The sequence below is a fragment of the Antrostomus carolinensis genome, unplaced genomic scaffold (genome assembly GCF_000700745.2).
Source record: "Antrostomus carolinensis isolate BGI_N321 unplaced genomic scaffold, ASM70074v2 scaffold13887, whole genome shotgun sequence".
Taxonomy (NCBI): Eukaryota; Metazoa; Chordata; class Aves; order Caprimulgiformes; family Caprimulgidae; genus Antrostomus; species Antrostomus carolinensis.
In genome coordinates, this window is record NW_010329695.1 from 7389 (window position 1) to 29400 (window position 22012).

The 22012-nt window shown below is 43.3% G+C and overlaps 1 protein-coding gene across 1 annotated transcript; it reads right to left on the minus strand.

The window, feature by feature from the left end:
- Positions 1-787: 787 nt before the first annotated feature.
- On the minus strand, positions 788-19176 carry MATN1 (matrilin 1). Its single transcript, XM_010172672.1, has 8 exons — positions 19089-19176; positions 15519-15865; positions 9652-9874; positions 7007-7132; positions 6316-6729; positions 4304-4456; positions 2662-2742; positions 788-1098 (listed from the first exon to the last, which is right to left on the minus strand). The coding sequence occupies exons 1-8, from the start codon at positions 19174-19176 to the stop codon at positions 1049-1051; spliced, it is 1482 nt and encodes a 493-aa protein (XP_010170974.1). The 3' UTR covers positions 788-1048.
- Positions 19177-22012: the final 2836 nt, after the last annotated feature.

Consider the following 22012-nt stretch of genomic DNA (forward strand, 5'->3'; position numbering starts at 1 on the left):
GTTAGGTGCTTCCAGCTCACATTGATTTTTTTGTCTTGCCAGTGCCAGGAATCCAGAAACAGGAGAGTCTGAAAGGTGTTGAGATGAATCTACTGACTTTGAAGGTGCTTAGAGGTGTGGGATAAGGAGGAACTAGTGAGTCTCTGGTCAACACATTGTTGAAGGCATTGCTTCCATCGTCAGCAGCTCCAGCAGCACTTCCCTGTGTTTTAGGTGCTAATGATGTTTTGTAGCTTCAGTTGAAGATGTGGAGACCAGAAAACTGAGGAGCAGGGACACATCTCCTGGGGTTGGTGTTACCAGTACTGCCTTGGTTAATGCAATGCCACAGCCTCTGGCTCATTGCACATTCTCAGGACTTGCCCAGGACAAGTCTAGCTCAGGTGCTAGTTCACTGAGACATTGGGAGAGCACTTGCTGGCTAGGAAAGCTGAGCTTTTTTTCTTTATCTAGCTCTAGATAAACCCAACTAGCAGCAGCATCCTATCCTACCCTGCCTGCGCACGCACACTCAGAAATCATCACTGTATTTCACCTACTTAGTGACAAATGCATCGTGCTTGCCATACGGAGCTGATCAGCGGCTTTAACGTTTTACACTCAGCATCTGAGTTGATTTTAAGTCACTTTGACTTTTAAATTAAATTATCTCATGCATAGAAACAAAAGACGCAGAAGAACACAGCGAGGATTCACAGAACTCATAACCAAGTACTTATTAACACACACATATATATATATTAAGCTTTAAATCAAAACCAAATCTTTCCAGTTTTGTTTTTTTTTAATAGATGCACTCTATATGATGCAGCAAACATTAGCGTGGTCCAGCTCTCAGTCACACACAGTGCTCTGCTTGTTACACAACATCTGCTCTACTGTTCTACTTCTTCCCTTTTAAACAAATGCAGGTAGACTAGACTCTTTAAAAATAAAAATAAAAATACAAGCTGGCCATAGTAGCGTGGCTGAGCTGCCCTCTGTTACAAGTGAAGGAGTTCTAGTTGTGTTACATTAGAGAAGAGGGAAAGAATCTTGTTTTGGGATCTTAGATGATCTTGTTCTCCAAGGCTTCGATCCTTTTTGCTACAGCTTCCAGTGAGCAAAAGTTAAGGGGAAAAAAAATGCAAGTAGACATTAGTGATTCATCGCTCGAGTCCTCCCCTGCCTTGTGGACCAGGTAAGGAATGGATCTGCCTGGCTGGGAGCAGGGAGCACAGGAATGTTGGCATCATCTACTCTGGCATTTCCAGAACTCTTCAGGTTGAGCTTTTATTGCAGGTCAAAAAAAATGTTCGTGCATATGTATGCACATACGTGCAGCTATAAATTTACTATAAAAGGAAGAGTAAAAAACATGAGGATAATTGGAGGGTGTTTTGAGTGGTTGACAGAGAACTCCTGACCTTGAGCAGTACGGGCTGTGTGAAGAGTGGAGCACAGTGCTTTTCTTAGAGTTATATAGTGTGTCGCAATTTTCTGCTCTTTTCACTAATTGCTTTTCATGATGTGCCTCCGAGCGGCAACCCACTGGGTGAGAACTACTGATTTACTCTGACCTTTTGCATAACATAAGCTGTGGATTTCACTCAATTGGAGTTAAAGAGTAGAAAATACACCGTGCGCCTAACGTAGCAAAGCACAGAGATGTGTGAATAAATTAGAACATTGCTTTTAAAATTATATTATCTCCTTCTTCTCAGTGATGATAAATCTCCCTAGTCCTGTTTGAGTCACCCAAAGGCTTCACTAATTCCTCTCCCCAGGAGAAGTTTGAATCTTATTCACAGCTTTTTTTCTTTTTCTTGTTTCTCTTTCAACCACTTGTTCATGGTCTTTTTGCAAGACGAGAGGACCCAGCATGACAGAATGCAGTCCCCCATCCTCAGTTCAGTTGGGATTCAGCTCACCTCACTGGAGATGTTTGCAGAGAGCAGTTACATGAGAGTCAGTCTCTCACAGCTGAGCTTGAGCCAGCTGGAAGAATTTGGACCTGTCCCTCTGGCTATTGGACCTATTCATCTGACTTTGTCCAGACCACCATCTATGCAGTCAGAAGTGGTTTGCTGTAGAAGACTCTAGTGCTATGGACCAATTTAGACAGCCTACTCAGATGTTTGCACTGTAGACATTTACCTTCAGACTAAAAGAATCCTGTCCATGGAGCTTTAATGATGGAGTGAATCAGCTGCATGTGTGCACCAGTGGTTTTATCTGCCCATGGCTCAGTGTCAGCCACTGCTGCTCTCAGCCTTCACGTTCTGTCCTGCTTCACAGAACCTGCAACTTGCAGAAGTAGCATCATCATCCCATGCACAACCCCCTGCTTCCACAGTAGTCACACTGACAGCATTTAAGCATCTTCCTAAAATACTGACCTGGATGTTGGTGCCTACAGCTCATTGCTCTCGTGATGGTTTGACATACTCCACTTTGGCTCTGTTGTTTTTGTTCTAGTTATTCTGTGTCACACCAGTAGCTCACACTCTGGTGCAGGGACTCTTCTTGTTATGCACTTTCATAACCTAAGTGTCTTATTTCCCAGCTTCCTGAACACCTACCCAGCCTTCTTCCCCAATGTGTAGATTTTTCTCACTGGTCCCTCCAGAAAACGCAACCCAACCCACTGAGTTCTGAGCAAAGACAGCTTGGAAAGGATATATTTCTGCTGCAATGTATCTATGAGATCTTCTACTTTTGTCTGGAACTTCACAATAGATTTACATTCACATGGATCTTCCTCTGTGAATCAGAATATCGAGAAGATGAGTTAAGTAGCACAAAAAAAAGATTAAATCAAAATCACTGCGACAAGTGAAACAAAGCAATACTTATTTTCTTTATCACAAACGTGAAGGAAAGAAAATTATTGTTCCTCTGAATTATCTGACTGATCACTTCTGGCTTTAACCTCGGAAGACTAGAGAATCTCACATTTTCTTCTTATATAGGCCACACTCTGTGCAAAAAAAGAGTCTTTCCTCGATTTTGAGTTTCCTGAAAACCCACTGAGCTCTACTCCTGATGCCTAAATATAGTCCACAAAGCAATCTCTCTTTGCCAGTCCTCTTCCCAATAACATCACCATGGTGGGCCATACTCTTTGCTTCTTATAAACTCTTGTGAAATAAAACTTTGGAGGCACTGTTTACCCTCTGAGAGTCAACACTCAAGCTTTGCTTCAGCACTCCATTTCTTGAGCAGGCAGAGCAATGTGCATTAATCAGTTTGCTAATCTATATCAATAATTTATGTATGTGCTTCAAGAAAAATTAACTTAAACAAGAATAGGAATGAAAAAGGGTACTGAGATGATTGGGAAAAGAAAGGAGATGTTTACAGGATCACACTGAGTCAGCTCAGCTGCCGAGCAAATGGAAGGAGTAAATGGGAGAAGGACTGTGAGGGAGAGGACATCATTTGCACAAAAACACAACAGGATTAAGCCAGTTGTGAGTAAACTAAAGCTGGATATTAAGACAAGATTTCTAGCCATCTGTTGATAAATACAAGCTGGCACTGGAAATAATCACATAAATACAAATATTTCCTTTCCTTTTTTTTTTAGGAGGCATATGATTAGTTAAAAAAAAAATCTAAAGTAACTGTGATCATTCTTTTTTTAAGCATTTTTAGACTCAGGATATTTACAGGTCAAAATTCTTTAATTTTTTTGTTATTCTTTGCCTGCTCCTGTCATGCCTGTCTCCCACTCAGCACTCTCTCAGCTCTTGCTTCACTAGGCTATCCAAATGTGAGCAACTTAGCATTCATGTTGCCCAAGTTTAGACACCTATGAGTCACGTGGAAGATACTAGATGCTTATTTTAAGTTGAAATGTGTCACCCCTGTGATGCCTGTTTCACTGTAAAAGCAGCCAGCGGTTAGTGAGCTTCAACTCAGACGCCCAGTTTTGTGATGATCTTCAAATTAAGCCAAATAAATCAACCCTTAGTTTCTCTTTTAAGAGCATCTCTTCCTTCCTTACAACACTTCTGGCTATTCTCAGGACCTACTACAGCTTGAATTCATTGTTACTGAAAAGGAAGGTAGAGAAGGGGAGAAGGGTGGGGAAAAAGAGAGGGAGAAGTGAGAGGGGGAGATGGCTTAGGTGTAGGGGTGGCTGTGGTTCAGGAAACCACCCAAAGTGTTGATGTCTCATGATCCTTCCAAGTACTTTGCAAACTCGATAGAATGAGAACAGAGAGCTGTTTGTAAAGTGTCTGAAGGGGCGTTTTGTCCTTCTGCTTCCAGCCTTCAAATTCTGTGACTAAATGCCCTCTCCCCAATCCCCCACTCTTACCAATGCAGATTTTCATTTGTAGCTTCTTCCCAATCTTGCTGATGGTTCTGAAGTCAGCTGTGTAGAAGTAATGCTCGGCTACTGGTTCTGAAGCAATTTCCCTCAACTCATCCTCGACTGCGTTGCCAACTCCCACAGCAAACATCCTAAAGCCTGCGAGCAATAGGAGCCCATCAGTCAGCCAGCCATGGAGCATCTTGCTGCTATGGTAGCAACCACCTGCCAGTTTGTCCATCCTTGCTCACCTTCTGGACCCGTGGCCTCCACACAGCTCTGCAGATGTTAACTGGGAAATTAACCCCCTTACCCGCTACTATTTCAAAAAATCAACCAGGATTCCAAAATATTTTTTGCAAAGTCTTACTAGAATTATCCAGACATTAACCACTACCACCACAAGAACAATGTTCTGGAGATACAAGGAAGGACAGATAATGGCAACACCCTGACAGGATCAAGCATCCAGCTACTAGGGAAATGATAATACAGCAAAAGGAACCAGTGGAAGGTTTCAAAATAGCCTGCAGCCACCATTAATCAGTCTATGTAGTGGCAAAGTCCCCCGTGCAATGGAGACCTCTGCTTCTGCAAAACAGTAGCTGATTTTCTTTCTAAAATTGCAAGTCAAACAGTCTGTCAAGAGCAACCCATAGTGTGAGTTAAGAACATGTCCAGGTACTGTGGTTCACTGCCAAGAGACTGATTGGCCACCACTGGCTTAAACCTGTTTCTATTGAACTGAATCATAGTTTTCCCATTGGCTTGAGTGGTGATACTAGTTAACTCCTTGTCTCTACTTGGCCATGTCTAGGCATGGTAGTGCTTTCCCCTCCTCTGTTTTTTGCCTCGTCTTTCTACCTCTGGAGGTGTATTTAGGGTTTTTTTCAATGTTCAACTCAAGGAGGAAGTTTGGAGTCTAGTAATAAACATCTTGTTATTTATCCCATTGAAATCACTTCTGAATAGATGTTGGAGATTTCTGTGTAGGGACAAGAGAGGAGGAAGAAACAAAGCATAAAGTTTTATCATCACAGAGGAATAAATTCTATAAATACAGTTTACAAGAACCTTTTGTTTTATAAGAGCTGAACGTCCACATAATATGTCAACTTGCTTTGTAAACACGGGCTTTTCATGAGTGCTAGCCCTTAGTCCCATCTAGTGGTGGAGACTGAAGTTAAAAGGAAGTAAAGGATTTAGCAATTCATAAGCATGTTCACATGGGCTGCATCCGTTTAACACAGCGACGTCAGGGGACTGGGAACTTGTTCAGCAGGTCAGCAAAGGGGCAGATCTCAAGATATTTATACTTCATAGTGTTTAGACATAGAAATTTATCAATATGTAGCCACTATGCTTTTAATATTCTAGTAGAAGCTGAAGAAAGTTTCTTATTAGTGTGTCTGGATGAATCTGGGATTTGGACAGGCCGTCCACAGTTACTCCCTTAATCTGTGTTTCTGCTTTGTTTATTATTTTATTCTTTTTCTTTTCTGGGCCTGAAGGCTGATACAGCCAAGTCACACTTTGTCCTACACTCCTGTTATTCTCCAAGGGGCTCTCTGGTGGTTGTCTTTGCTGTGAGTATCCACTGATGCTGATCTGACTTTCATTACCAACATCAGAAAAATCCTCAGCTTCCTCCTGTGGTTTCCTTCACATTTGTGTGAAGCACGCTAGACTAGTGTGCATCCCATACCAAATGTATGAAACTCCATCCCACCCAGCAGAGAGACCTCCAGCAAACTTAGATCAAAGACACAGAGAAGCTGTGGGAACAAAAGCCAGCTGCTGGCAAACCAAGATTTGTCTGAACCCCAGCCAGAGCTGCTCCAAGTTCTTTATGAGCATGCAGGGATAGTCAGGCAACATCTCGACAAAGTCACGCTATAATAACCTGTTTCTCTCCTAAGTAAGAGACATCTCCAGGGCAAGAGTCATACCTAGGTTAGTACTAGATGCAGTACCTGGTTCAAGGGAGAAACAAGCCACTGAGAATTCAGGAGACCTACCTAAGTCTTTGGCTTTCTTAGCAGCATCAGTGATGTAATCTTGTGACCGTCCATCAGTGAAGACTATGCCCACCTTGGGGACCCCAGGCCTAGCTCCATTGATGACGGAAAAGGAACTGTCAATGAGGTACTTCAGAGCCTGGCCTGTCATCGTTCCTTTCTCCATGTAGGCCATTCTCTTGACTGCTGCTTTGATGTCCTTCTTGTTCTTGAACTGCCCCAGTGGAAACTCCTGTCTGACAGAACTGGAGTACTGAACCAGACCAACTTGGGCCTGTTTGTCTGACACCTCCAGCGAGTCCACAATTTGGTTGATGAATTTCTTCACCAACTCAAAGTTCTCAGGCCGCACACTCTTGGAGCCATCGATCAGGAAAACAAGATCCAGAGCAGATCCTGACCCACCACTGCAAGCTGAAGCAAAATATGAGAAGAAGGTGAAAGAAGATAGCAACTAAGACCCCAGGAAAATATAACCCTCGTTTAATTTTATCGCCAATGAAATAGGTTTAATCAATCAATACTCAACAACGCTTCACACTGATGTTTTCAAAATGATTCCTGGTTATAAATGCATGTTGTCCTTTTCTGCCTCTTCTGAATAGAACATGTCTACCCTGTCTCAATCCTAGCCCCACCACAGCACTGCAGATCACAGCTTGGCTCAGTGCAAATGAAAATCATTACATACCGCTGCAGGTCTTCCCATCGTTATTCAGTGTGAAACCCTCTTTACAAGCACACTTGTATGCTCCTGGGCTGCTGATACAGATCTGCTCGCAGTCGTGGTCTTCAGTGGCACACAGGTCTGACACCACTGGAAGCAAAGGTGCAGATTAAAATCAGAGATCATGCCAAGGCTTCTCAACCCAGAGCCTGCTTGGCCCATCCACAAAGCATATTTGTCCCATGCACTCAGTGATGACTAAACCTGTTCTGCAGCAAGACAAAGCAACAGAGGTCATTACTCTTGAGTAGTGACTGAGATAGAAGAGGCAAGGAGAAATTTACACAAGTCTCCTGACTCCAGGGCACAGCCAGGACTAGAAATAGTCTCCATACCGAGGGCAAAACCCATCTGTCTGCTGAACTTATCACAATATACTTCAGTCTCCAAAGCTACTGGATGAGATTTGGTTTCCAGCATACCATCTGGGCTGGCCAATACCCATTTTTTTCCAGCTAGGTGGTACAATTATGATTAGTGAGATCAGCCTCATGTACAGTTGTCTTTTCTGGATGGGGTTCACGTGCAAACTTACTCGGAATTCACTTCCAAGCTACCCTCTCACATGCAGCTTTCGGATTCGCTCTCTACAAACATTTCTGCCTGCTGATCTTAACCTGGATCAGGCTCCTGAGATGCTGAGCAAACAGAAGCTGAATTGCAGCAGTCTGAGCGAGCAGCGTTCAGTGAGTGACAACACTGTCACCGCTACAGCAAAGACAATGGAAAACAAACTCAAAACTAAACAGATCTGGTTGAAGCCATTTGTTTACAAATACCAGAGAAATCTGCTCAGAAGACTGAGAATTTCTGGTTCTATCATAATGATGGGAGGTCATCCAAAGTCTTTCAAAGTTAAGGGGTTTCTGTTCATCCTCTAAAGTTATTTGTGTTCTGCTCTGCATGTATTTTGCACTACTTCTGGCCTTCCCAATTCACACATTGTGTCAGCGCTGGTAGATCTTCCCAGCAGATGTGTAGCTCATATCATTAGGAATATTTCTAACCATGCAGATGGCTGCAACGCTGGGTTCTTAGGTTGAGTTCTCTGAAGCCTACAGAGATCTTAGTCTAACTAGCGGTTGGATCACCAAGGGTGTCCCTTTTTCCCTGTGTATTTGTTGAGTATTATGGGAAACAGCTTGGACAGTGCTGCACAGTTCTTCCTGCTGTCAGTACCCACAGATGGTGCTTCCCAATAACAGGTGGTGTTTGGGTACATCTCCAAGGATGGTTTGGTGCAGCTGCTTGCATAGCATGAGAACAGCCCACTTGGCAGCATTGTGTTGCTATTCTCCATTAGCTGTAATAATCCTTAGCTCAGTGCTTCCCCTCAGATGCATCTCTCAGAGGTTTTACCACGGAGAGAACTTTGTCATCTCCATGTTACGAATTTGAAAAGCAAGGCACGGAAAGGATTTTTTTTTTTTCTCTCTCTCTTTTTGAATGACACCAACACCAGAACTTCAAAACACATTGTCAGGCCTCTCCATCTCTGCCTGACTCCTGACTCCAGGGCAGCCAACACAAACTCCCACAAATATTCATGGCCTAGATTACACCTTCTCAAGTTTTGTCTCTATCCCCCCTTTAGTATGAGGCATTTGTTCCTCTCTTTCATGAGCTTCTAGTGCAGTGACATCTGATTATAATACATGACTCACTTTATATTCAAAATTTTCCTCCTTCCTACAGAGGTGGAAAATTTTCCTTGACAAAAAGCTGCTCACCCCCATCATTTTCAACCTGAAAGTTGAATCATGAAATTTTACACCTCTGAAAGAAATTGGTCTCAGAGAGTTTTACAGGTCCAGCTGTGTGCGTGTGTGTTTGCAGTGCCTTGCCATAGGCGATGTGGTGTATCACACCTTTTAAAAAGTGTTGCCACACGTCTGTGCTTCAATGGGATGGGCGTGCAAAACCCCCCAGGCCCCTCTTGCTAACACATCAAATGGATATTTATAGACCACCTCCTACAGTCTTGTGGGTACGTTTGAAAGTAATAAAGATTTCTCACTCCATTCACTGGTTCATGTAGGAGTGAATAAGTGTTTGGAGGATAGTCAGGCTCTTTTTAGACGCTGTGCAGAAAGACATTAGAGACTGCACCAGCCAGGAGAGTTTTCTGCCTCACAAGGCTTGCAAAAACAACAGCACGGTCAGGCAAAGGCAGTTCAGCCTCTAGCAGGGAAGTGAAACCCTCCCGTGCTCAACTGGGAATTCAGAAGACAATACTGATGTGGGGAATGACAAGCGAGATTTTCAGAACTGCCCAGATAGGCTTAAATATAAGGGAATGACTTTATCCATATAAAAGTCATGTTTTCCAGGTTCTTTTTCAATGCCTCAAGGAGTACGTGGGTGATGTTTACACACTCTTTTGTGCCGATGAAGTCTGAGACTTCTTTAACTAAAACCTGAAATCCTTGAAAGACAACTTCAAAGAACATCTGTCTTCCATACTGCTTTGTGCTCCTGCAGACCCAAGTCCTTGGAAAGAGGAAGCAGATGGATGAAGGATGATCACACAGGCAACTTCCATGTGAAAAGCTTGCTGGCAGCCACTTGTACCTCTTGGTTAGGAACCCGGGGTTGTGGCAAGGACTTACCACAGAAAGCTTCTTGAAACTTGTGAGTCAGCTTCTCTATAACACTGTAGCTCTCCACATAGTCCACGTGATCATCCAGGGGCTGGCTAGCAATTTGCCGTAGGGTGTGCATGTCCACCCGGCCAACCCCGATGGCAAAGATCTCGATGCCAGCTGCTCTGGCCCTTGCTGACACATCCTGCACTCCATCCTGGGGACGTCCATCAGTCACAACGATTGCCACCTACACGGAAGAGGACAGAGGCAAGGTGTATGCTTGAATGGGAGTTCATATCACTGTTGTTTATTTAACAGGCTGGGTTACTAAAGAAGGTTTCACATTTCTAAAATTAAAGAAAAAGGAAATGCCACCCCCTCCTCCGCCTCTTCCCATTCTTCCTAAGCTATTCTTTTGTATGAGCTTTGGTTCTTTCTGAGCTGTAAAGGTTAAACTGTCAGGAATCTGATTTCATTAGGGGACAACTGGTGCATCTCACCCCTAAGGAAACCAAAGTGAAGGTTACATTCTTCAAACGCAAACTAATGCTCAAGTCAAACTAACTATCTTCATGAACTCCCCAGCTGACACTAAGGCCACCTCTAACTCAGTATGGGACTTCAAAGAACCTCAGGAAATATAATGGAAACTTGGTGAGATGAAGACTTTTCCCCATTTTATAGATGGAGAAGCTGAAGCAGAGAGAGGGGAAGAGATCTGCCTAAGGTCACAATGTGTGTCGGTGCCTGCCATGATTTCTGATTCCCTTTTCCACAATCAATAGCAGGGGTGAAATCATACCCCTACTAACATCAGCATTAAAATGGCTGCTGGTTTAAGTGGGAACTGGATTTCACCCTGGGTTAGACAAAGCCCTGGACCAGTGGAAGTCCTCCAAGAGTCCTACTCCTGTTGCTAGATTGTCCATTTCCCTCTTTATTTTTCTTCTGATGAGTGACACTGTCACGAAACCTTTGGTTTTGTTCTTTGCCAATTCATCTGCTCCTGCCACTTTTCCTTACAACTGTTTTATTATGACACCACTGGCAACTCCAGAGCAACTGATTGGGATGTAATGTAATATGGAGAAATATAATCAGCAGATAAAACCTGCACATTGCAGTCAAACACCCTCAGTAACACGGAAAGTCAAGAAACATCAAAGGGAAAAGGCAGGAAAAAAAATCTATCTGGCAGCACCATGGAGTTGGAATGAGCTATCATCTGGTCCTTAAGGCAGTACTTGTCATTCTCCTCCATGCCTAGATGCTCTCCATCTTTCTGGAGATAAAATCAGACCCATCGGCTGCTCAGTTAGGACAGTGTGGTGGCTGTTTTACACCCTCAGGCAGGAGAAAAGTCACCTCAGGTGAAGTCAGGAGTGGAGTTTCCTACCCCATGAACCCAAGGGGCCTTGGCCTTGTAGATGAGGTGGCTCCTCCTCCCTCTGCTTACCCTTCAGCTGAGGGATGGTTGAATGCTGCAGTCATCTGCCCCAGACAAATACTAAAGTAATCTGCTGCCCTGTTCAGAGCTTCTTTTCTATGCAAAATATGGGTGAACCAGGAAAAAAATGTAGAGCTTTTCATTCTGGTGCAGGTCTGTAAGTTTAAGCACTTCCTAAGGGCTACAACATTAGAAATTCCCAGTAGCATCACAATTCTGTAACTGGCTGCTTCCAAGAGAAAAATAAAATAAAATAAAATTTAAAAAAATGAAGTATTTCCCTTCTTCTTGTGGACAAAATGAGGAAAAGTGTCACCTGTGGCGGATGTCAGTGTGTATTGTGAATAAATTCAAGTATTTATCTTCTTTTTGAGGACAAAATAAGGAAAAAGGTCACCTGTGGCAGATGTCAGTGTGTATTGTAAAGAGGAATGATCATGGAAATGAAAGATGGACCGAAAGGAGCAGTCAGGTTGTTCCTGGACTAGCAGCCAAGCCAAGGAGCAGAGCCAACCATGCAATCGTGCTTTCTGCCAGGAGAGAGAGCCCTCGACTTTCTCCATAGAGCCAGCAGCTCTGAGATGGGGGCTGCCAATTAGAGCTTCTCAAAAGCCAACCTGTCAGGAAACAAGGTGTATTATCAAGTCACTTCTGTGAGCAACACCATCCTATGAACAGGTTTCTGTCAGGAGCTGCGTATCTTTCTTGCAGTGTTTGTCACAGGATGAAGGTGTTGCATGTCCTCCTGGCATTTCTCTGTCTAAATAAAGTGCTTCTCCAAGTTTAATCAATTCCTTTCATTCTTCATATCAGGGAGGCATCTTCATATAAGCCTGAGCCCCAGATACGACCCAGGATTTGTCTGGTAGCAGCATCCACAGCTGGATCTGATGGGAAAGATCATCATCTGTGTGAAAAGCTGTGAGAGAACACTCAAAATCCATGTTGCTTTCTGACCTGCTGTTGGAGAAAACTCAACTTCTGGGTACAAAAGAGTCTGGATCAGGCATCAGGAACTGATCAGTGAGCCCATGGCTAAAATGAATGTGACAGTGAGTCAGACCAAGCACCAACCAGCTAGGGAGTGTGTCTACAACCATGATCAGGACCAGGTGCTTACAAAAAGAGTGTAAGAAAGAGAGTGAGTGCAAAGTGATGTTGCTATCACATGTAGTTATCTTTATAATCAGGAAATCCTATTTTTTTCCCTAGGATTCCTCCTCTAGACGTTTGCCCTCCCTGCCAGCCTCAGGCAGTGGGTTCCAGCATGAAAAAAAAAGTCCTTTTTTTTTGAAGCCCACCTCCAAATTACTCCCAGCCACAGGGTCTCTGTAATTCTCTGTGTTATGACCTTGTCTCATTTAAAAGGCTGAGAGTCCTGGTATCTGCCTTGTTTGGTAAAGAGCAAGAGACATATTGTAAGAAAGGAGCAACCTCTACAGCCTGGAGAGGCTGACACTGCTCTGCAGCTGAGGGCTTGTGCTGGACTCTGCAGGTAGCTATGTGAGAAGAATTAAGAAAGGGTGAACACTTTTGCTATCTCATAGGCGAACAGGATCTCCAGTTTTGCCCTAAGAAAACCCAGAAACTGTTGTTTTTCAGGGTCAAAACTCATTTTAATCACCATCTTTCATTTTCCTGTGAATTCCAGGAATTCCTTGTGTTGCTTCTGTCATTTCTAGAAATCCTCCATGTTCTCATCACACATTTTATTCCTGGTTAACTAAGACACCGCAGTGTTCACGGGCATGCCTAGGTATTCATGGCTCATGGTTGCCATGGGTAGACAATCCAGCAGCTAATGAGGTGGCTGTGTCTCGTTATGTTGTGTACAATGTGAATGTTGGAACAGCACTGAAAGGGGATTTGGGTAGAAAGTTGAATAAGCCCTTGATTTTCTCAGCAATTTGACACTCTATTTGTTGTTCCTCCTAAAGGAAGAGAAAAGTAATTGGGTACCCCTGTAGTTTTCGATAAAGGTATAAACACATTTTACCCTGAGTTCCTATGGAAACAAATAGTGCTTTTCCCCGACCTGGGGTGACATTTGCCACACAGAGCACAGCAAGACTAAATGATCTTGTGATGTTTTGACCAGTGTCCCACGTGGTTGACAATCATAGCTCAGATTTTCACAAGGTCTTGCTGGATTTCTGCTGTGTAAAGGAGGAAGGACTGTGTCCAACGTTTCTGGAAGCTCTATCTGCCTAAATTACTGCAAAAGTCAAAAGATATGAATCCCCTGAGCTTCAAGGTACCAGCTGGAATTTATCACATTGCTCCTTTTCTTCCATCTCCTTTGGTCTATAGTCCCACTAAAAAGGTACCCAGGCAGGTGATGGGGCCAGCCAGGGCAGCATAAGGGTCACAGAAGGAAAAGTTTGCTGGTCTTCAAGGAATTGTGGAAAAAAGCACAAAATAACCAGGGAACAAAGGAATGCAAATGGTTGTGGAGTCTCCCAACTCGGAGGTATTCAAAAGCCACCTGGACATGGTCCTGGGCAACCAGCTCAAGGTGGCTCTGCTTGAGCAGGTTGGGGGGGTTGGTCAATATGACGTCCAGAAGTCCCTTCCAACCTCAACCTTTCTGTGATTCTGTCTCTTTGACCAGATCCAAAGTGGAAGGAAAGAGATAAAAGCCTGTAGTGATTTTATTTTTCTTCTTTTTTATTGCCTAAGATGAATAATGAAGAAGACCACTACTGTTCTTCTGCTTTTTTAGATGTCCAGGAAATAAGATTTCAGGGAGACAAAGCAACTTTGAAGTTCTTCTTACCACTGTCCTCAGAAACATTGATGCTTTAGCTGTGCTACTGCAGCAAGCCACTAAAAAAAATGGATTTTTTTTTTTTTTAAGTGTTTGGATATTTAAACTAAAGGCTTGTTTGTTGAATGAGCAGGACATAGCAGCTCTTACACATATGGAGATGACAGGAAACCACAAAGATTACAGGAGCATGTTGAGTTAGTTGTCTGACAGCCCAGCTGCAGAGTAGACAAGAGCAGGAAAATAGTGCACGAGGAAAGGGGTTCCTGAAATGGTGTGGAAGAGATTAGTTAGATAAAGATCCAGACATTTTCATAGGCAGCCCAGTGAAAATGTCTTTTCAATCTGCAGTGATGGTCAATGCTGCGTGTAAGGTGTCAGGCTGTATTAAGAAAAAAAAAAAAAATAGAGACTAATACTGAAAGTGTTATGAGTATTGTATAATTCAGAACTGTGTCTCAGTCTTGACCTAAATATGGTCACTTCTTCTTAAAAAAGATATGGAGAAAATGAAGAAAAATGGTGAAATATGGGAGGGTTGTGAATGAATTGGGTAGTGATCCTAGAGGAAAATGGATCTGAAAAGATCCTGTTATTTGTTCTGTTTGAATGGTAAATAATAAGAAATCCAGTGAAATCAATGGGAGCTGCTTAAAGGAGACCTGCAGCTCCCATTCTGCTCATGTTTTTCCACCATAGGGTGCTCTGGCCAGGCTGAGATGACAGGAGATGCTGGAGACCTATCATCTTCCCACCATCTTCCCTAGAATGGGTGCACTGGAAGAAACATCTCTTTCCCATGCAATATCTGAAACACCTCTTCAGTGAAGTCATCCATGGAGAAACTCGACAGCCCTGAGCTCTCCAAGACATGAGACCTTTTTCTAAAGCCTTTGTGAGAGTGGTGGGAGAGGGCAGCATGGATGAATGCTGCCTCTTCTGCGACCCCACAGCAGGCTAACTGCTGCTGGGAAAGTGAGGACAAATAGAACACACCTTGGCAGCAACAGACAGTTGCTTGAAACTCTAGAAAATAGCAGGTTTGAGCTCAAGGCTGAATCCACAAACTTTTTGTAGTAGTTCAGTCAAATGAATGAGAAAAAATGAATGAGAAATACCCAGAATGGAGAACGTAGCCATAAGGCAGCCTCTGGAAAACTGGAAGAGCAGTGGAGAACACTGAAACTGCACTTTGCCTTATATCTGCAACTGAAAGGGGTCATTTCGAAGGACACTTTCAGAAGATTGCCTTGCTTTTTATTATGGTGGATTCTGAAGTATTTTTTATTACACTATCTTGGGAAGATGAGCATTGTTCATGCTCAGCAAACCTGGCTGAAATCATCATCTCATGGTGATACGTTGTTGCAGGCACATTGGAAGCAGGAGGTCATCTCCCAAAGGACAGACACTCCAGGCAGAGAGGAGGGCTAGTGAAGCTGGATTAAATTTACCCTTGACAACTTTTGGCCAGCTCTGCCCAAAAGAAAGTTGATCTTTTTTTTTCCAAGATGAGTTGTGAGGTTTCCACCTCCCAAAGATTTACCACCCTTGACAATTAACCCTGACACTCAAAGCACAGAGAAAATCACCTTTCCTCCTTTTCTGATTTTTCCAACCACTCCATGATGAGCCACATGAAAGAAGGAGCATCCAAGAAACAGATAATTTGCTTACCTTATTAAAATTGGGAGACCTCACCCTGGCCCCTTCTGAGTCACTAAAAGCCCGGCTAATGGCAAACTGGATAGCCAGACCAGTCATAGTCCCAGTGGAGAGTGGCTCAATCCTTCGGACTGCTTGCAGGAGCCCAGCTTTGGTTTGGTAGGTCTTGAGGGAGAACTCGTTCTTGACAGCACTGGCATAATTAATCACACCCACCCGGGTGGAGTTGGGGCCCACGTCCAGCCCCTCGATCACCCGGGACATGAAGACTTTGACTTTCTCAAACTCATGTGGGCGCACGCTGCGAGAGCTATCGATGATGAACACCAAGTCTGTGGGTTTGGTTCTACACAGGGTGCCTAGAAAGGATAAGGAGGGAGGAGAAAAATAAAAGAAAAAGTATCCTAAGATGGAAAAAATGGTCTATTGGAGCAGCAGCTGAGGCTAGAGGACCTGCAAGCTTCAATCTTTTCTCCGCCTGTCTCAGAGAGGCCCAGTGAGACCACTTCAACTGATTATTTCTAAATGTTCTTTTTTTTTCATTTCATAGGAAAGTGTCTGTAAGAAAAGCCCAGTTCCTGGTTGACAACATGGATTTCTGAAGGAGCGAGCTGATGAGATAGCAACTGAGCTTGCAGGAGCAGGTTACCCACTTGTAACCCCAGGCAATTGCTGATGTCTACATGAAACTTAATTCACTTACAGCAGTGCGGAGAGAGGAATAAAGCTGTGAACTGAACATCGTGAGTGCACTTCTGCATCAAAAAAAGCCTCTCAGAAGGAGTTACCACATTTTGGACATGGATAAGCAATCCTTATGGATATTAATTAATGAGATTGAATCGTCATCATGCATGACCAGAAACAGGCGTGAAACTCTGCAGTTCAGATTCCGTCGTGAATCGAGATACCCAGATTAACTAATCAACATAACATGAACCAGTCTCATGTTTTTCAGGTAGTGGCACTAATAATGAAATACTGTAACACAGCAAAGACCGGCGCCGTTTTATTTCTCTGAGTTGGTGAGGGAGGATACAACAGAGAGATGCAGAACCATGTAATTGATAGTTAATCTCTACAACTCCATAGTAAGACATGCATATCCACTGTAAAAAGTAAATGGTATAAACAGGAAGCATTAGCAATGCAAAGAGCTGAGTGATATTTTTTTAAAAAATTTAATTTTCATGCTGTTTTCCATTATAATGTTCAACTGCAGCAAAACATAAAAAGGACTTATATTTTTTTTTTTATTTTCTAAATGAATCGTCCCATTTTCCCCACCAGATCTACAGCATTCAGTTCTTTTAATTTTTTTTCTGTCATTTAGCCTGTCTCTGTAGGGGCATCAAGTGCTCCGTTAATATTTGATTTCTGCAGAGAGGGATGATATAAGTTACATTTTAAAGGAGATTTCTGCGGACATATTTTAAAATGTGAGCTTTTAGGCCAACAAATCTGTTCCAAATTATGACATAAATATTATAGCTAGTCCTCAGTGTGAAATCTAAGGGAGCTTTCAGTCTTTCAGGCTGATGAAAATAAATACCCTGTGATAGATCCATAAAGAATATAATCACATTAGTTTCCTGAGAGACACTAATGCTGAATTTGCTTCTAGCTCCCAGAAAGGTCTGTGTGGAGAAGGAAAGCAGGCAGTGCTTACTTTGTCAGATGCTCTAGTTTCCACAAAAAATGCAATATAACCTTTTCCCATGTGGGTGACTTTCGTTTTGCCACCACAATTCATTGCAGAGGACGGAAGAACTTGGTTGTCAGTCCATCTGATAGTACCACAAAGCCCTTTGCCAGGGGTTGGTTGTGCCCATTTTGCAGGTGAGAAATGAAGGTACAGAGAAAGACTCACAGTCTTGCAATCAGTTCCTCCAGTTCCTCAGTCCCCTTTGCCACTGTAGCTAATGAATCACATTTGTTTTAGTGAAAAAACAAGGAAAAAAAGTGGTTTTTTTCTCCCCCTAGGAATAGTTTAATCTAATAGAAGTTTTGAGGTAAAATTTATTTTTTTGCATGGGACCTCTGTGATTTTGTCCTAAACAACATTTTTAACCTCTTTTTATGAGAGTGAAATATATTTCAGGGAAATGAAAAGAAGAGATAACAGATGGGAGCTTTGGGATTTCAACCTGTCTGGTCACAGCCACTGTGCACACATCAGGGTCTAGAGGACAGGCCTTGGTTATCTCCAGGAGGTGACAGTCAGACACCCTTGCTCTGAATGTCGTCTTGACTCAGCAGAGTTTATTTTAAAGTTGAGTTAAACCAGAAATAAAATCATCCTCTATTTTTAAAAATGTCCACATTTAAAATTATTCAGGAGAAGCTGAACTTCATGCACTGATTTAGCAGAAAATATCTCTTAGGGCATCTTTACCATATTTATTAAAGAACAGGAAACCTGCCTACTAACTCAGAATTAAAAGGTGTTTATTTTATAAACAGCGATTGCTCATGGTAGGGCTGAGTTGAATGACTGGTCTGTTTAGTTTCCTGACTTCAGTAGCGCTTAGAGGTTCTGCAGCAAAGATAATTCTCCCTTTCCAAATTCCTCAGGAGAACATGATCAGTATATCAGAAAACCCCTCTTCATAACCGACAGCTGACACTGCAGTCACTGTCACACCTATTTCACAGCTGTCAATCTGCCCAGGTATATGCATTATACATCATCACAAGAGCATTCAATCATTGAGCAACCTGGTCTAGTGGAAGGTGTCCCTGCTGATGGCAGGGGGGTTGGAACTGGATGAGCTTTAAGGTCCCTTCCAACCCAAACCATTCTATGATTTTATAATTTGTAGAACCCAGCAGTAACTTTTGCTTTGGCAACTTCTCCTGTGGTGAGCTCCTCAGGTTGGCTGGAGCCCCAGCAGCATCCTGCTCCTGGCAGAGGTGAGATGTTTCCTCACTGCCAGACCCTCCAACCCTTCCCGTTGTGTTCAAGTTCTTGCTGACACTAATTGCAGACTCGGAGTTAGAGACTGTGCAACCTAAAAAGCAGGCAGCTCGTCTCCCATCTACCTGCTCTACACCCCACTTGGAAAGACAAACAGAGCAGGATTTTGCTCAAGAACGGATGAAGTAAAACCTAGGAAAGGCCCATCCTCAGCAACCTGACCCAGACCTTCCTGCTCAGTGAGGTTAACCAGAGCTCAGTGTGTCTGGCCAACTGCTCCTTGAGCTCCTGGCAAAACCAGCCCTCTGCAGAGCTGCAGAGAGGAGAATCAGGTCTGTGAGGCAGAGGAGAGACCGTCTCCTGCCTGGGCCTCCACCAGCCAAAAGCATTGAGCCCCAAGGCTGCTGCGACGCTGGGGACTTGGGCTGAGCTGATGCCACCTTTGCTGTCCCTCCCACCATTTGTCTAAAGAAATGTAAAAGGCAGAAGCAAACACATCTCCAGGATTTTCTGCCTTGGGAAAATACTTGAGAAAACTCCTTTGCTGCCTTGACTGATGTTGGGTATTTCTTCTTCCTTCATCTCCTTCCCAGTCCCAAAGCAAGCTGGTGAGAAGGAGGTAGAGGACCAACACTGTGCATCCCACTGCTGAGGTCCCCACTTACCTCTTGGTTGTGGAGGTGTCCCACAAACTCCATAGCTCTGGAGGAGAAGCAGCAAAGAGAGCAGCAAGGCAGAGAAAATCCCGTCCATGGCTATGGAGGAGCCGGAGGCTGGATGCAGAGTGGCAAGGAGAACCTTGGCCCTGAAGTATTAACCTGCCCTTCCTCGGGGAGGCATGGGGCCAGCCCCTGACACGTGTGAAATGCTGGGGGGGCACTGAGGGGAGAGGAACAAGCAAGAAGGACTAGGAGAAAATATAGCACGAAGGTGGGGAGGGGGAGGATGTCCAGCCCTGCCGGCCCCCATCCCCTCCACAATGGCTTCATTGCTCGGCAAAGGGGATGGGAAGTTATAAAGAGACCCGCAACGGTTTGGTATGTGGGGAATCTGGGACCGTAACAGTGGGACCAGTGAAACCAGCCCTGGGGAACTGGGGTTAACCTGTCAATCACCAGCTCCCGTCTGCAAATCCTGGCTTTTGCCACATTAAGCAAATGTTCTGCGGTGTCTCAGGTTTGTGTCCTTCCTCCGGCAAAGCCCAGGGAGGGGGGGACAGGAACAGCGTCACACAAATCACCTCTCAGTCTCCACATTTGCCAAGTGCAGGGCTGGAAACCAGCCTGTGGGACCAGGGGGTTTTGCTTCCTTGGCTTCTTTTGTGGGCGAATGCTCGGTTGCAGGATGAGGGGAGAGGAAGAGGCGAGCAAAGCTTGGAGAAGCAGAGGCGAAAGAGTAGGATGCAGAAGAAATATCTTCCTCAGGAAACAGTTACTTCCCTACGACGCTGTGTCCCCTCTGTAGGAGAGCAAGGAAGGAAAGAAAAAAACTCAGTAGCTTAAACTAGATAAATAGACAAGAAACTCAGGATAGACAGACGGATTAGAAGTTTGATTTGTATTTTTACAACGTCGCTTTCAGTTTTTGTACACACGAGGGAGATAAAGCTCCTGCCACAAAAAGCCAATAATCTAAATCAACAAATAAGACTGATGGTGCTGCGAGTGAGCAGAAGTACAATGTTTTCTTTCTGGAAGAGCAACAGGGAGATTTGGTACCAGTGTAAGATGAATTTAATGATGGGTTCATCACAAAGCAATGCATCTATTTTCTTTTTTTTTTTTTTTTTTTTTTTTAAACTCCTGTATGACACTATTGTCAGTTGATTAAAGCCCTTCTCCTCTGATGGATTAGTCTTTGCTCACCTTTCCAGCTGCACACTCTTGGAGCGCTCATCCATTTAATCTGCATTGTGTAAACTACCTTTAATTCAAAGCCCATTTTCTCTTCCCTTATCCAGAGTCACTCTTGACTCCAGAATTGCTGCAACAGACACCAAGAGCTCCTGTGGTGAAAGGCTTTTTGATTAGGAAAAAAAAAGGACCTGTCCTTAGTGAAGTTACCAGTCTAGTCTTAACTCTTTCAACAGTGTTAATTAAAATATTAAAAGATGAGTATGTTCTCATGAAAAACCAGCATGGATTTGCCCCACTGCTATCTTCCCATGTACACACCATCAACAACATGTTTTCCACCATCTCTGGAGCTAGCTGGAAATTTTTAGCCAGAAGGAGCAAATGCTCCAGATGAACAGGGGGTTTGGTTTTTTTGCTCCCATTTCACCTCTTTCTATCATTGAAACCCTTTTCCAAGCTTGGTGGCATCTTATTTTATTTGCTTGTTATTTCAGAGTCCCTGAGATTAAAAGGGCTATCATGCAGGATGTGAAAATTGCAGATTATGATCCTGGAGTAGTATAGAAAACACATGCAGACCTTCACGTATATAAAGGTCTTTTTATACCACACACAAAGAGCCTGGTATAAAAAATTTATATATAAATGCTTGTGCCTGTGAATGGATGAATAAATATATGCATGTGTGACCATACATGCACATAAACAAGATTGCATGTATGTGTTTATGCATGTCAATATCTATGTGTACACATACACACAGACATATAATTCTCCTCCATGGGAGCTTTTAATGTTTCTAAATGCATGGGTTTATAAACATTAAACGTTTAATATTTATAAACTTGTTTAATATTTATAAATGCATGGGTTTAGATGAGTACTAATATGTATAAATACTATTCACTGGTATCCTCGTGTGCTTATATGCACAGAGGTACATATGCCCCCCAAATATATAGAACAGCTACACCCATACATTTACAACTATGAGGGAATAAAGTGAAATAAAAGTATAAAATCTGGGAGATTTTTTTCCTCCAGCCCTGTCTAGGATGAGGTTTCTCCTGTTGCTCTGCCATCACACAAGGATCTATTGGTGCAGACACTACTTGCTGGCCATGAATAGGGATCATTCAGAGCTCTCTGTAAATGAAGCCTCTATGGCTGTTCTTGCTGAGGAAAATATAAAGTTCCTCTGTGTCATTTTGCTGTTAATTAGCAAAGAAAGATAAATACATTTCAGGTGAATATTTTCACTAGCAGAGGTTGTGGCACACAAGCAACATTAAAGCTTTGAAAATAAGGCGAGAGGCAAAGGTGTGCTGGGTACTAGATGTCTGCATTTAGCCCTCTGTAAAAGCAGTGTTTATTTTTAAAATATGAAACATAATTTTTTCCTCAGGCCTCCAAAACTGAAAACACTAGATTCAATATTTCAAGAGGAAAATATGCATTTAAAGCTCTTCCCGAGCCTGCTTGCAACGTAAACAGACAAACCATTAACGGCTCACGCTGGCCCCAGAGCAGCCCTGCCATTCTGCAGAGCTGCTATCGTAGGCTTCACGTGTCCTGGCACAGGGAAGGTCTGCCTCTCCCTCCAACACATTCATCTCCATGTCTCCTTGCTAAAAAAAGTGCTTGTTTAAAGAATCTGATCCTCTCTTTCCTTCCATTGCTGGATGGTCAGCAGAAGATCCTGGTCTCACTTTGCTCCTGGTGAAATTAAATGA